Raw genomic sequence first — 16,675 nt, forward strand, 5'->3', positions numbered from 1 at the left:
TCTCCTGGTGTGTGAGCAACAAAAATTGATCTGAAAGTGTGGCGCCCTCTCGTTCTCTGCTCTTTCAGTGGGAGCTGCAATCCCGAGCTGCTAGTGATCAGCCATCTTGGATCTCTCTCCTTCTGTCAATTCTTTAACCCCTATCCTAAGCATCCTCCCATTGCTAGCACCACCTAAGCTGTACGGAAAGGCTTAGAAGGGCTTCATCTCCTTGAAACCACCTTTGCAAAATTATAACTGAGGAATTTATGACAGTGAAAGAAATCAGACCTAACCAACTCTATCTTGCTTCTAACCTTTAAGGGGTCCTTGTTCACTCCTGGGCAGAGGCCGGAACTAACTTTGGGAAAGAAGTTAAGTCATGGTTTGACTCTGAAACAAAACCGATAACAGCCCTTTCCTGAAAAGACCTCCTTATTGCCTGGGGTCCAGCTGGCCTTTGCAGGACTAACAAATTAGCTACAAGAAATTACAATTTAGGGATCATGTAGCCTTTGGCTCCAAGAGTGTGAACCTTCCCAAATTGCTCCAGGGGATAACATCACTATTGTAAAACCTAAGATCAGTGACTGAGATATTTTGCAGACCCTGCAGTCCATGGATCAGCTAACGCCACCCAGACCAGTAATCTGGCCCAACCAGTTCTGCCATGGCACCCAGGAACAGAAGACTTCAAGAAAACCGAACTTCAACCTCCTATGATTCCATCTCCAACCTGACCAATCAGCACTCCCCACTTCCCAACCCCCTAGCTGCCAAATTTTCTTTAAAAACTCCAATCCCTGAATGCTCAGGAACACTCATTTGAGTAATAAACTCCAGTCTCCCCCACAGTCTGCTCTACTCTTTCTCCACTGCAATTCCCAGTCTTGATAAACTGGTTCTGTCTAGGCAACAGTCAAGGTGACTCTGGGCAGTAGCATCATGAGGATTTTGATAAGTGCACTGGAGTCAACAAGATAAAAGCAAGACATGCATATATTTTTTAACTGTTAGGTTATGTTACCTGTATGGTCACACTACCTGTGGCAGATTTGTTTTACATTAACATGGGCGGACTCACGCAAATGCCAACCAATAACAGACGGTACTGTTCTCACTTTAATACCTATCAAACAACTCAATATATACAGCAAACTTAATTTATCAATATGTTTACACTGCCTATCAACAGACTGGATATTTGAAGATATTAAGAATTTATTCTGAATTTTTTTCTATAACAGAAATGACAGTTAAGTCTACAATTTTGGAGATGTATATTAAAATATTCATCATGAAATTATTTCTGGAATTTGCTTCAAAATAGTGAGGGAAGGGGAAAATAGGGCAGTGGAGGTTAGAGGAGACAAAACAGGCCAGGATCACTGCGGAAGTTGGTACTGGGTACAAGGGGGGGGTCACTGTGCTGTTTTACTTTTCTCCATGTTTGAAGGTTTTATAAATAAAAAGTCAAAATAGAAAATATTGAATCATGCCAAACTATTGAGATGATAGTTTAAAAAGTCACAGTGTAGTAAATGAATTCTCATCATTTTATGTTGCCTCAGCATGCACTTTGAAGATAAGCAGGACTTTCTCACAGCAGAAGTAGGGCTCTGCCACCCTGGACACAGCACAGGGCACAGTTCTACCCCTCCTCCCAGGTCCTCACTGTGGCCAATCCAGATACCTGCCTTAGACAACTTCCTCCTGGTGACTACCTCCCCATGGGAAGGCTACACACAGCCTACTTCACTGGCCCGGACCCTCACACCCCACCTGGGCTGTGAAGTCATGCTGTGACCTCCTAGAACTAATTAAACCTCTCTGAGGGAAACCTCTTTGGACCCCATGAAGGCGTTGGCCCATGGGTCTCTGGATGGGTCTCGCCCTTCACGATTCCTGACCTTCAAGCTCCCTGACCATCCTGTGTGTGACCTCCAGGCATGCTGTGTACTCCCAGGGCCTGTAGGTAATAAAATTTTTATTTCCATGTTGTGCTTCTCTAATCATTGGGGGATGCTCTTCATCTTAAAGACCCTGAAAACACACAGATGTGCAATTTTTTAGCACAATATGAAATTCCAGTAATATATTTCATATTAAAAATAATCACTTAACGGAACCAGGAAAGAATAAAGATTCACTGAATCTCCAAATTCTAAGCTAAGATGATGCCATTTCTTCCAAGCCCATAAGAGCATTCTGACCCAGTTCTCAGGGTTCCAGCTGCTTTCTTCTACTGCTGCTCTCAAGACTGCCAGAGCTTCAGGAAGTTTACACCAGAAACCCACAGACAGTGACTCTCATCAGAAGAGCAATTCAGTGAGTACTCACTGATCATAAATGGTTTCATCAGCCTGAAATCCAGCAGGCTGAAAGTACTGTGCTTATGTCTAGGTGACCATCAGTCAAGTGAACAGGACGTTGATGATGATGATGACAACAGTCAAATGGTCTGACGGGCCATTTTTATTTACTTTCAGTATATCCAGGAGACATAATCTGAAATTTTCTATCAGAAAGAATCTCAAATTCAAGATATTAGAGTTTTTTTTAAATTTCTTTACAAATTTTTTTCTCCCAGCTGATTTGACTGGAGTATTCCTCATATACAGAAGGATACATGTCAATCCTTCTGAAGCTCTCCTACTGACTGACTTAAATGGAGCACAGGATTTTCCTAGTGTGGCTTTAATAAGATACAACCAATTAAGTTTTAAGAAGGGATAAAATAAGGCTTAAATCCAGTATCAAAGCAAACAGAATGTTGTTAACTCCTGCAGTTAGCTTTGGCCAATAAAGGCAAGCTCAACTCTTAAAATATATATATATATATATATATATATATATATATATATATATATATATATATATATATGTCAGTCGTTTTGGGTGTGGTGAAAACCCTCCAGTGGTTTTGTTGCCAAATAAACGTCAAAGTCCCCATGGTTGCCTGGGCCTCCCCCGCCTGGGGAGCAGCCCCTCTTCCCTGTGCTCCCTCAGCTCCAGCCTCCCTGTGCAACTGCCAGCCTGAAGGGTCTGTTCTTTCCTGAGATCCAGACACCCTCCACCTCAGGTCACTGCCTGAGTGTCACTTTCCCAGTGAGGCTTTCTTGTTTTTTCACCTGATTCCAGAACCCTGGCGAAACCATGAAACAACTGGAGAGGGTAGAGAATCCAAACAGCTGTTTGTCACATCAAGACAGAAAGTGTCTGAGCTTTGCAGAGATTCATGCCCCAAGACTACGCACAACCAGCAAGGTGGGTCCCATGCCCTTAAGCAGCACAGCAATAAAGTGGTGCAGAGAACTACTAAACTGAGGGGCAGCAGGAAAGGCCTAGAGAGGAGACTGGAGGGCAAGATGGGGTCGCACCCCCAAGGCCATGGCGCTAGGTTACTATCCCAGCCCTCAAATTATGCCTCACCCTGGGCAAGAGCTGGTGGTCTGGGAACTAAAAGATAATAGGTCTGCTTCCCTAGCAGGATGGGAATGAATTTGTTGTAAATTATTACAGAAGAGTAAAATTATAATTTTTCCCCCACCTGGACTGTGCAATGGAATTCACACCTGAATCCATTCAGTCACTTGTATTTTACAGATAAGGAAACTGAAGCATTAAGTAACTTTCCAGAGTTATGTATTAATAACTGGACTGGAATTTGAACCCAGGCCCCTAATCTCTACGCTATACCACCACTATTACATGAAAATACAGACGCTTCATAATCAGGTCGAACTAATTTTGTTCATTCATTGCATCTCTAATAAAAGACACAATTTCTCTTTTATTCTAAAAACTTAAGAGAAACCAAACACTAATAAGGGAAATAAGCTTTTATGTAACAGCTACAACGAATCATAGAGGAATGCCAATGACCTCAACATACATATATCACACACACACACAAATAACAGTAATTATACACAAGTATAATTCATTGATACTTAACGCCAAAAAGGTACCAAGAAGTCCAGTGTTTTTAAGTAACCCTATAGTTTATTATGCAATCTATATGCAATTTAAAGGGCTGAAGATCCCCTGACAATTTGCCAGCTGGGAATCACTTCTCTAGAATAAGCTCTGGGTATTGCAAACCAGGTAAATAAAACTCATCAAACAACAACTTACCTGGAAATCAAAAGGAGCAGATCCATTGTAGCCATTCCAAGACACTATGTCCTCGGCCACAAAGGATTTAGAACGAGCCTGGACACAGAAAGACTACTTACCTTGAATATTCACTGATTCCTAAGAGTGGCTTAGTGTGACTAGTCCCAGAGAGCACAACCAGCAAAACTGGACATTTATACTTCTATAAAATGTATTTTCTATCCTGCAAGGTCAGCCACTAAAATAGGAGCTCTTTAAATGAGACCTCAAACTAAACATGCCTTTAAGTATTTAACATCATTCCCTAAACTATAGAGAAATGATCCTCTCCTGCACCATGAATAACATAACGTGAGAATATTTAACTAGTACTTACTTCTACATACAATTTTCACACTATGGCCTCTTTATTGATACAAATTTATTTTTACTTTTAGGTTTCCACAAGCAAAATGGAGGGAAACAGGTTAGAAGGGTCTCATTTCTGACTCCAAGTACTGTGCTATCTCACTGTACACTAAGTGTACTTCTACCATAGCAACTGTATACCTAATTGAAGATATCTATATGTCTGTGTTCTCCATTAGACTGCAAATTCTTTGAATAGAAAAATGTACATGCGTTTTCACTTACAGTAAAAATTCTGGAAAGAGACTGTTGAATGAAAAAAAAAAAAAAAACTTGGCCGAGCACAGTGGCTCATGCCTGTAATCCCAGCACTTTGGGAGGCCAAGGCAGGCAGATCTCTTGAGCTTAGGAATTCAAGATCAGCCTGGGCAACATGGCAAAACACTGTCTCTACAAAAAAAATACAAAAACTGGCCAGGCATGGTGATGCACACCTGTAATCCAGCTACTCGGGAGGCTGAGGTGGAAGGATTGTTTGAGCCCAGGAACTAGAGGCTGCAGGGAGCTGCCATTGTACTGCAGCCTGGGCAACAGGGTGAGGTTCTGTTTCAAAAACAAACAAACGAAATTCGATTTTTGGTAACAGTGGAGGCCTCTTAATTCAGTGCCCATTCCTCAGCCTGACCACTTGGGTTCTGTCCATGGTTGCACACTTAATTCACCTGGGCATGCTGTGGTGATGTGACCTTCAACCTGGGGGTCCATGCCAACTGAAAAGCAGCTCACGACTCTGTTACATAAAAGTTGAACCTGATTAGTCTCATACAATTCCGCCAGTATGTAAAGCATATTTAGTGTCCTTGCAACCCCTAAAAACTCCAAAAGCCTAGGAAATCAGTAGTCATTAGGTTACTGAGATCTGCAGTTACAATAGGTTGAGCCGTTTGAATCATTTAAAGCCAAGATGTTACCAAAAAGTATAGAGATTTTAAATTTAGTTTTATTTTTGAGACAGAGTCTCACTTTGTCACCCACGCTGGAGTGCAGTGGTGTCATCTCAGCTCACTGCAACCTCCGCTGCCTAGGTTCAAGCAGTTCTCCTGTCTCAGCCTCCCAAGTAGTTGGGATTATAGATGTGTGCCACCACATTCGGCTAATTTCTGTATTTTTAGTAGAGATGGTACAAAATAGCTACTGAAATGTCTGCTGAACTGAATATCTGGGATCCAACAAGACAAAGCTTGGACTTTCAGACTGGAGCTGTACTATGGAAGTACTTTTAAAGCAACTGAAGTGATAGACTAAGGGTTAAAACTCACTCAATGTACTAAAGAGAGTAACACACTGATAAGGTTTGGCTGTGTCCCCACCCAAATCTCATCTTGAATTGTAGTTCCCATAATCCCCACATGTTGTGGGAGGCACCTGGTGGGAAGTAATTGAATCATGGGGGTGGTTACCCCCATCCTGTTCTCATGAATTCTCACAAGATCTGATGGTTTTATAAGGGGCTTTTCCTGCTTTTGCTTAGCATTTCTTCCTGCTGCCATGTAAAGAAGAACATGTTTGCTTCCCCTTCCACCATGATTCTAAGTTTCCTGAGGCCTCCCCAGTCCTGTGGAACTGTGAATCAATTAAACCTCTTTTCTTTTTAAATTACCTAGTCTCAGGTATTTCTTCATAGCAGCATGAGAACAGACTAATACACAGAAATTTCAAGACTTGGGTCCTCTGAAAGCCTCGGGGCTTGAAGAACTGTGCCAGGAGCCTGCACTGTGCCCCTGCAGACAGCCTGCCCTCCTTCAGGACACTGTGCCCTTGGAGTACAAGGACAGGCCTTTCATATCGACTTCCCAATATGGAACAGAGGACCTGGCACCAAGCACATCCGAAGTTCAAATGAATGAGCTGGTGGACAGCAATGGGTAACAGGTTAACAGAATGAAGCTGCTATTTCTCCCTCTTTAACTTATCCCTAAAGCGTCTCTCTGACTTAATGAACAATCACAAATCTGTGATTTCTGAGTACTGCCCCTGTGTGTAATAATACTATAATATGACCAGATTTCCAGATACTAAAAATAACTTAGAAAAACTGAGTCAGACTGAATAGCATCCTTAAGCACTGCATTTACAATGCATAGAAATTAATAAGACGGAGTCTATCACATGCTTTTAACAGTCAGAAGAAAAATGACAAAGAAATACCAACTGGAAAGTTTTGAATGTCCACAGTTTGACAGCTTAACTGAAGGTCTGGTTTCAACCAAAATGATTAAGAACTGTTTCACCTTTTCCCCACTGTGAACAGATTAACACTTTCATGCACATATTCCACACCCTTCACTTGACGGTTTGTTACAAAGATGCTCTGACTTGGATTTTGTTCCAGCAACTACAGCAAGCTAATACCTGAGCCACTGCCAGGCTGAAACAACTGAAGTGCTGAATAAAATATTAAAAGCAAAAGACACAAACTAAACACCTTTTGAAACACACTGCTGAGTTAGCACGAAAGGAAAGGCTCCAGAGAGGCCACAAAGGAAGTGAAAGCAGATACCCTGGGAGAACACATGTGCTGAGGCAGGATTTCCTGCTTGGAGACTCCACAAACCAGGGAGCCTGGCTCTCGGGACTGTGTAGGGGCAGGGGAGCCAACACACAAAGACTCCTGTATGAAGCTACAAGCTGGGACTCCAAAAGGACCCCAATGTAAGGGTAAAGAGGAAAACTTGTAATTTCTCCTGAGACGCCAGGTCCATATTTATGCTACTCAATATGGTGGAAAAAACATTAAGCAGGAATTAAAGACACAGTGACCCCATGGATATAATGTCCCCAGGATACTGATATCAGCACACATAAATCCTCTCTGGAAGTTAATCTAGGTAACAGGATTCCCTCAGATAAAGTTCCCAGGAAAACAAGGAACTCAAAGAAAAATTAAATCAAATCACAAAACACACAAGAAAACAAAGCACAATGAGTGAGAATGTGCAGAAACAGATGGGTGAATCAGACTTCTGATATTAGAACAGACAAAAAACTATCAATGTTTTTACATCCTTAAGCTTAAAAACATGAGCGAAGAACCAGAAACCATAATGAATGATAAGCAGATTTTAAATAGGACCAAATACAGTTTCTAAAAATTGAAGATAACTGAAAATGAAAATTAAATGGATGGATAAAAGAGATTTGCTCTGACTGAAGAAAGAATAGTGAACAGAAGGTACAAACAAAAGAAATTCTCCAGAATGCAGCGCAAAGAAAACATGACAAGTTGAGAGGTGGGAAGTTAGATTTTTTATTGGTCCTTTTCATGTTACTAGAGTTCCAGAAAGAAAGAGTGGAGAAAAGGCAATTTTCATGAATAACTGCTGAGAGTTTTCCACAACTGTACTCTCCTATAACGTAGCCATTAGCCACATGTGGCTACTGAAATTAAAATTTAGACACAGTGCCTTGGTCACATTAACCACATTTCAAGTTCTTGTTAGCCACAAGTGGCAGGCAGCTACCAGATGGGACTGCACAGATGTAGACCATCATGACAGCAAGTTCCACTGAACAGCACTGTCCTAGAACTAATGTAGCATCTGTCCTCATATCCGAGATACCCAGGAAAGCCCAAGCTGTGTAATTAAAATCCATACACAGGCACACTAAATTCAAACTGCAAAATACTAAAGACACAGAGAAAGTCTTAAAAACAGGCAGTGAGGAGTCACCCCACCGACAAAGAAACAATAATTAGATAACTGGCTTCTTAGCAGCAAATGTCAAAGCCAGTAGAAACAAAGGAAGAATACCTTCACTGGACTAGGAAAAAATGCTGTCAACCTAGAACTCTTTTAAGATGAGAGTAATTTTCATACCCAAGAGACACATAAGAGATTTACCAACAACATACCTTCTCAACGGAAATTCCAATGCATTTTAGGTACAAGGAAAATTATCTCAAAAGACTGAAATGTAAGAAGAAATAGTAAGCAAAGACATAGTACAATATGATTAGATGTAAAACATTTAACTGTATAAAAATAATGTCCAATTTGTAGTGAAAAAGATAACTAAAATACTGGGCAATAATTGATTATATTGGGGGAGATGACTGGAGTTAAATAACCTTACATCTTTTTGTAACTAAGGAAAAGGGTAATGATATTAAGTAATTTCAAACTTTAACTTAATGTTAACATGCTTATGATAACCACTGGCAAAAAGAAATATATAACACAAATCTTCCACAAAGTTGGGAGTGGGTTCCTAGAATCTGTAAGATGGTAGACAGAAATCCAAATACATCAGTAGACACAATACTGTACAGGCAGACATTAAGATCACCAGTCTAGATAAAAAGGTAAAATTCAGCTATTGGCTTTTATATATCTGGGAAATATTTACCAAAAGCTAGTGAAATCACATTAACATGAGAAATACATTAAGAAAAAATGCATTACCAGAGATAAAGAGGTTCACTTCATAATGATAAACACTTCAATTCACCTAGAAGATAATACTAACTCTAAATGTAGAGAAAATTTACCATTTTAACATCTCTATCAAGTTGACAGAGGATCAATTAGATACAACAGACGGAGTAGAGAAACACCATTAGTAAGGATAGATGCAAACAGCAGAGTAAGTCTAATGGACATACAGCACACAGAATATACACACACATCAATAGTATCTATATTCCTTTTGTGCACAGGTGAAACATTACAAAAGCTTGACTGTATGCTAGGTATAAAGTTAGCCTCCACACATTTCCAGGTTCAGTCCCTGATCACATACAGTCAAGTTAGAAATCATCAACAAAAAGATAAGGAGAAAAACCCAGTATTTTTGGAAATTAAACACACTTCTGACAACTCACAGGTTAAAGACAACTCTTTAAAGTCTCAGAAGTTCCAACTGCCTTAAAACATAAGAGGCAATATCTCATGTAATCATTAATAAAATTGATTATGTTTGTAAAAATATAATTGCCAATACCTAAGCTGCAGATGTAAATTTTGCTTTGTACCTGTATACACTTTTAACAAATACACTACAATGCATAATTAAAAGAATAAAAGCTTACAGTTGGAGATTAACAGTTTTCTATTTCAATAATTGAGTCACTTATCTCACCAGAATATCTTTTTGCTCCTTTAAACTGGTCATTGAAGATACAAAAGTGAGCAGACACACGGTCTCAGGCTCTTGAGGCTGACAGCATTCAAAAGAGACAGCCCTTAGTTACAGAAAAAAATGTAAAATGGCAGTCGGGGTGTATGATATGACCCTGAAACAGGGGTGGGGACAAGAGGAAAGGTTTTCCTGGGGAAGTGATGCTTAGACATGTTAAGACCTAACATGTGGCCTGGCGCACTTGTGAGGCTGAGAAGGGAGGATTACCTGAGCTCAGGATACTTGGTGAAACCCCATCTCTACAAAAAATACAAAAAGTAGCCAGTCATGGTGGCGTACACCTGTATTCCAAGCTACTTGAGAGAATGAGGTGGGAGGATCACTTGAGCCAGGGAGGTGGAGACTGTAGTGAGCCATGTTTGTGCCACTGCACTCTAGCCTGGATGAGAAAGCGAGACACTGTCCCCCCCCAAAAAACAAAATAAAACCAAAAAACCTAACATGTAAAAACAAAGTACCTAGGGAAGGACAAAGAACAGCAGTTGAGGAAAAAAAAACAAAAAACAAAAAACAAAAACAGCAGCACTGCAAAGCTACAAAGTTTTAAGTGGGCGATTAAAGTAAAACTATAATTTTCAGATGGTCAACATAAAAACAAGGCATAGTAGAAAAGTGCAAAATTTTTATGCCTTCTAATCTATTCCTTCTTTAATAAGATTTGTCCATCTTTCTACTGTCACAAAACTTTTGACTATACAAATCCTACACAAACATTATATGTAAGACACATAGAAAATACTGCTGCTATGCACAGTTAAATGGTTAGCATTTTCCAAACATTTTAAAAACCATAAAAATCAACTTTAAGTCCTGTTAGATACTTCTATTCTAGTCTTCAAATAAAGGTTTCTGCTCTGGAGAGGCTACAAGCATGCCTTCTAAATTGTTCTCACTAACCTATACATGGAACAATCTTAAGCAATTCATTCATTCTCTACCATTATTTTTAACATTCCATACCCATTTAATTCAACCAGACAAGCTGCGTAACACACGCATGTAACTTTAGGTATTGGAACTGAAAAGTTAAGAAAAAAAATGAAAAGCATCAAGAACTCCTGGAACCTTGTTGTAATTAGTCCAAAGGTGACTATGTAAGCATAAAAGGATCCAAATTAGTGACTGGAGGTTAACTTTGACATGGAAATTACAGCTAAATTATATAGATATGTTTTAACCTCCACTAACAATTTTCTTCGTGTCCCCTTTGATATACATTGAAAAAAAAATCTTCACTTCTTTCCCAGGATTTGATCTTTAAAATAAAACATAATGACTCAAATTCACCAAAGGGCTAGGTCAAAATATAACCTTTGGAGGCTTCCAATAAAGGTCAAGACAAAAAACGTTCTGCAGTCTTTGTATTAATATTTGTAAAACAAGACTCAATTGCACCAAGTACTTGCGCTTAAACTGAATGCAGCATTCTACTGAGTAAGGATTAGAAATAGAAAACAGATAATCCCTTTAAAATGTGCAGTTACTGATTAACTTTCCTTAGCAGTGAAGGACTGTCCTATCACAGTTCTTCTTCTAAAAGATAATTTCTTTTTCTATTGTAAAATATACTAGCGGAATTTTTTTTTTTAATCCCGATAGTTCAGAGATAACCACATCCTTAAGAAAATACATTAAGAACAAGTAAGAAAATTGTATCTGAAGATACTACAGCCAATTCTCTGGTAAATTCAAAGGGAAACCGACATCACCTAAAATATCCAGACACTGAATTTACTTTTCATCACTTAATAATTATAGCAACAGCCTGAGTGCCAATGGAACCTAAATTTTTATTAAAAGGTAGTCATTACTACTAAACATATTCCCCCACCCCTTGAAGAAAAAACGAAGAAAAAAAATAGAACTACTCAGATGTGGGGAAGGGCAGGAGGCGTGTATATACGGGGAAAGGGAGGAAAAGTACCAACTTGACTCTCTAGGAACAATTAAAAAATGAAACTTTGGTTGGACACAACAATCACCAGGATGTCAGAAAACTAAGGAAGGGTCTTCGTTTAAGAACTGCTTCACTGCTCTTCTTTTTCTTCAAACGAAAATGGCTGGTCACGATGTAAACATGGAAATGAGCACCATGTGGAACAGTGATTAGACAGCAGAAAGAAACTAACTACTGGAATATGCCTTCGGAGTGGTGTAGATAACCAAGCAGGAAGTGCTTACACATGTTTTAAGACTCCTGTTTAAGTGAAGACACATGCAGTTCAAGATGAATACAATAACCACTGTCCTTTTCAATTTTTTGGGAAAAAAATTAAGTTTAGGCTTAACCGTGAAACAGAAATGTCACCAGGTATACCCGCACTAGTTGCTAAACTGCATTCCACTTAAAGGACAGTACAGGTAACATGCCTCAGCAGACCAGAGTGGAAAAACACAACACTGACCACCACTGAACAGATCTCTAGGTCATAAACAGCCTTTTTTTTTTTTTTTTTTTTTTTTTTTTTTTTTTTTTTTGACGGAGCCTTGCTCTCTGCAACCGCCACCTCCCGGGTTCAAGCGATTGTCCTGCCTCAGCCTCCCGAGCAGCTGGGACTACAGGCGCACACCACCACACCCAGCTAATTTTTGTATTTTTAGTAAAGATGGGGTTTCATCATATTGGCCATGCTGCTCTCGACCTCCCGACCTCAGGTGATCTGTCCACCGCGGCCTTTCAAAGTGCTGGGATTACAGGCGGGAGTGAGCCACTGCGCAGGGTCTAGAAACCGATTTAAGGTTGCAAGATGAGTGTGCAGTAGGGTGTGTAGCTGGTAATTTCTGGAATGTTTGGCAACAAACCTCAAAATCAAATTTCCTTAGAAATCCTTGGCCTAAGTTTTATTTTTAAAAAGGTCAACACAAAATTAATACGTTAAAAAGGTGGCAAATTCTATCACATTAATAAAACCAAGGCACAGCACAGGCAATAATACGTTAACAAGAAGGTTAATTATTTCAGTAACTGCAGCAACAGGTTCCCTGGAGGAGAATCCCCATTTCTCTATAAACGCGGTACCTAGATGGATTCAGAGCACAAAATCTACCGCAGCACAAAATCTGGCAGAGTGAAGTCAAGCAATTCTGATCTTTCAAAGAGATTTGAAATTTCTTATCATTTTCCACCTTATCAACCCACAAACACAAAACCCACAAACACCTATCGAAAAATAAAAATAAAAAAATTAGGTTTCCACCAACCCAAAAGTACATCAGAGATCTCAAAAACAAATAGAGAAAGGGGTTCTGATCCTTAGAAACTGACATTACAAAAACTAAATGCAAAAGTAAACCCACTCCTCACGGCTTATCACAGATCAGTCAATGGCTCAGGGATGGAGCCTCCTCCCCCAGGTCCTGCTTCCACGTCCCTGACTTTCCCAGCAACTATTTTACATCAAATAACTACTGAAAAAGGCCAAGGAAAAGGAGCGGGGGAAGGTGGCTTTTTAACACTCCGATAGCTAGGAGTGACTGCTAATTTCATAAACAACAACGTAAAACAGGCGACCACCGCTCCTAGCCAATTACCAAGCAACAGTCAAAGTTCCACGACGTAATTCGGGCCTGGGCCTTTTTTCAGGCAAACACGTAATCGAAAGCACAGTCATTTCCCTCTTGATATTTTATTCATGCTGGCAATACCAGTCATACTGAAAAGGTAGCAAAAACAAAAGAGAAAAATAACAGGAGCGAAGGCAGCGGGGCTCTGGGCGTCCCAGCCTCGGTCCCTCCCCGGCCGCGAGCTCCCGCAGGCCGGGACGGGAAGCGCCGCGTCCTCTCCGCCGGGGTCTCGACTCCTACCCTGCCCCGCGGAGCCGAGGGTCCCCCGGGCGGCAGCGGAAGGGGACGCGGAGACGGCGGACAACAAGGAGCGCCTGTCGCCTAGGGGGCTTCCTCGGGCTGCGGGAAGTTTCCGTCCCGCTCCCGCGGCCCCTCCCGGAGCGCCAGCCGCAGCCCACTCTCAGGGGCAAACTTCGCAAACCTACCTGCGCCCGGGGACCCGACCCGCGTCTGCGCGCAGACCCGACGCCCTCCCCGGCGGGACTCCGGCGGACGCCACAGCCCGCCGCACCCATGCCTGGAGGGGGCTGGCTGGGCTGCGGAGCCGCCCGGGGACCCCACCGAGGACGCGGCGTGGCCCCTCGGCGGCCCCGGTTCCCGACCCTCCCCGCGCCGCTGCGGGCCTGAGCGGCCGGCCGGGCCTGCGCCGCGCGCCCCTCACCTTGGTGGCCATGGCGGGCGGGTCTCCCTGTCCGGGACGGCCGGCTAGTCTCCTGCGCTGCGGATGGTGGTTCTGAGCCGCGAAAGCGTGGGCGGCGGCTCCGGCTGGGCCCCGGCGCTGCGGCAGCTCCTTCGCCTCGGCCCCGAGTCTCCACGCTCAGGCCCCGCCGCTGGGCGCTCTGCGACTCCCGCGCCGCCCGCTCCTGCAGTTCCTGAAAGTCCCCGGCTGCGCGGCCCCCGCCCCTGCCGGCCGAGCCTCCCATTTACCACGGCGCGCGCGGCGCCCGGCGGAAGCGCGCCCTGGGCCCTCGGCCGCAGCCCGGCCTCCAGGCCGCCCCCGCGCCGCGCCGTCGGCCGGCCCCCTTGGTCGAGGCTGGGGGCCGCGTCCCGAGCTGCGACAGGGTCGGGGCCGGAGCCGGGAGCCGGGAGCCATGTCCCGAAGTCTGCATAGCCGCGCCACTGAAAGCGTTCAGCGGCCCACCGAGCCGCTCGGGGGAGCCGAACCCAGACTCGGTTCACGCTCGGCCGGCGCCGAACGCCGTGGCTCGGGGCTTTCCGTGCAAGAGGCGGGAGGGGGCGGCAGGAACTCGCGACGCGCCCGGAAGGCAGGAGCTCCCACACCCCGCGATCTGTGCCCCACGCCGGGGGTGCTGCGGGGTCGCCGTGCCCTGGGCGGAGTACCCTGAGTGCCACATAAACAGCCGGGAAGGAGCGGAGCAATGGCTTCCTGGGCCTCTTCCTCTCGCCCGGAGGCTCCCTCAGGCCGGCGTCCTGGCTTGGAGCCCCTGGGACGGGACCTTGGGGGGCTTCGTTGTGTGACGTCCCGTTAACCTCCTTCTGGACTCTTGATACGTTTAAAAATGCCCAAGGGCCCCAGAGGTTTGGGGAATAACAGGATCTCTGAAATGGAAATGAGGGTTCTAAAATTGTCCATCTTTCTTGTCAGTGGTTTTCTCCAGAGCTGGATATATGTAAGGGAGTTAATGAATGAAAGAATGACTTGAATTGAGCAGCAAGATTTTTCACTCAAGGACAAAACACACGACTGGAAGATATATTTTAATTGGCATACTAGTGGAATACTTTTTATTATTATGAGGGATGTATTTGTAAGAAGAGAACTATCAGATCAAATGTAAATACTCCATGGTATTTAGAGTTAATGTCAAGCTTGTGTCTTTTTAAGTATATTCTATTTGACCTGAGATTTCGCTAGTTCAATAATGGAGATTAAATAAACACGGTATTGCAGAATTTTCTGTGACTTTTTGTGTTTGTTGAGCTCATGGTTAAAGCTATAGTCATCATAATATGCATAAATAGTTGTCTTTCTTCGTAAATAAAATGTTGGAAGCCAACATTCTTTGACAACCTGCTTGCTGTATACTAGGCTTTTACATCTCCATCTCATTTAATCCTTGTAAGAAACATTTGAGAAACTCATTACTGTCCACTGTTTATAAAGATGAGCCAATCAGGGCTCACTTAAATAACTTGCCCATTTGGTAATACTTATTCAAATTGAAAATGACCATAACCTTGACCCAGCAGCCCTCCTAGGAATTTATCCTCCTGTCAAACTTGTACAAGTGAGCAAAGATGTTCATCAAAGATAGTTCTTTAATGACTCCAACCAGAAAGCATCCCGTGTGTTTGTTAACAGGACCGTTTCAGTAAATAAGATACATCCATTCAAACAAAATAGTAGGAAGCCCATTAGAAAATAATACTTTAAGTGATATTAAGAAGATAAAAAGAACATTATGTATATTACATTTGTGTAAAAAAAAGGAAATATGTTATACATTCCTAGAAAATTTCTGAGATTCACCAGACCCTGTTGTCAGAGTGTTTGACATGTATATGTATTACTTCATTTAGAAACTGAAGTTTATATTTTAATAAAGGATGAAAGAAATTACTTGGCTAAGAGCACACACTAGTATATGGAAAAGTCAGGATTTGAGCTCAGACCATGCCGTAAGTAATGAGTTTTTCATATTCTTTAAATTTGAAGGCTGGGTACAGCTCTCTCTGCAGCCGTTCAACAATGCATCCTTTGATAGAAGGGTGCAAAGTTAGGGGCACACCTGTGAAGACAGGTCTTTCCACACACTCGTCTGGCAAATCCTACGCAAATAGTCATCCTGGGCACCCAGCACCATGAAAGCAAGAAGACCAGAGATTTCAAGCTTTTCCCGCTTGAACAATTTCCCTAACCCTGGCTTTATTTTTTAGAAGTAATGGTGGAGGCTTGATGTGGGAGGGGTGTTTGGGCCCAGGTGTTCAACACCAACCTGGGCAACATAGACCTCATTTCTGTTTTTTGGGGTTTTTTTTTTAAATTAAATTTTAATTAGTTACTTTTTTAAAAAATTTGTTACTCTTTTTTTAATTAAAAAAAAAAAAAAAGAGCAAGACTGCCTAAAAAAAAAAGTATGTAAAAAGAGATAAACATGTGCACTTCCACCGAAAGGGATTTTGAACGTAACTAAAATCTTTATCACGTTTTAAATAATGAGGCGCTATATCCCCAGTAAATAGTGCTAAACTTAGCAGTTTTATTTATTTATTTATTTATTTTTCTTTGAGATGGAGTTTCACTCTTTTTACCCAGGCTGGAGTGCAATGGCGCGATCTCGGCTCACCGCAACCTCCGCCTCCTGGGTTCAGGCAATTCTCCTGCCTCAGCCTCCTGAGTAGCTGGGATTACAGGCACACGCCACCGTGCCCAGCTAATTTTTTGTATTTTTAGTAGAGATGGGGTTTCACCATGTTGACCAGGATGGCCTCGATCTCTTGCCCT

At 42.4% G+C, this 16,675-nt stretch overlaps 1 protein-coding gene across 2 annotated transcripts in view; it reads right to left on the minus strand.

Annotated features, from left to right (window-relative positions):
• Positions 1-14,782, minus strand: part of SNX9 (sorting nexin 9) — a 112,268-nt gene extending 97,486 nt beyond the window's left edge. For both annotated transcript variants that reach the window (XM_037741924.1, XM_017538628.2), the window contains exon 1: positions 13,871-14,782. In XM_037741924.1, the coding sequence (XP_037597852.1) occupies positions 13,871-13,882 (12 nt within the window). In that variant the 5' untranslated portion in view covers positions 13,883-14,782. The remainder of the gene's footprint in view (positions 1-13,870) is intronic.
• Between the last annotated feature and the right edge of the window lie 1,893 nt (positions 14,783-16,675).

The sequence above is a fragment of the Cebus imitator genome, unplaced genomic scaffold (assembly GCF_001604975.1).
Source record: "Cebus imitator isolate Cc_AM_T3 unplaced genomic scaffold, Cebus_imitator-1.0 Scaffold6, whole genome shotgun sequence".
NCBI classification, from domain to species: domain Eukaryota; kingdom Metazoa; phylum Chordata; class Mammalia; order Primates; family Cebidae; genus Cebus; species Cebus imitator.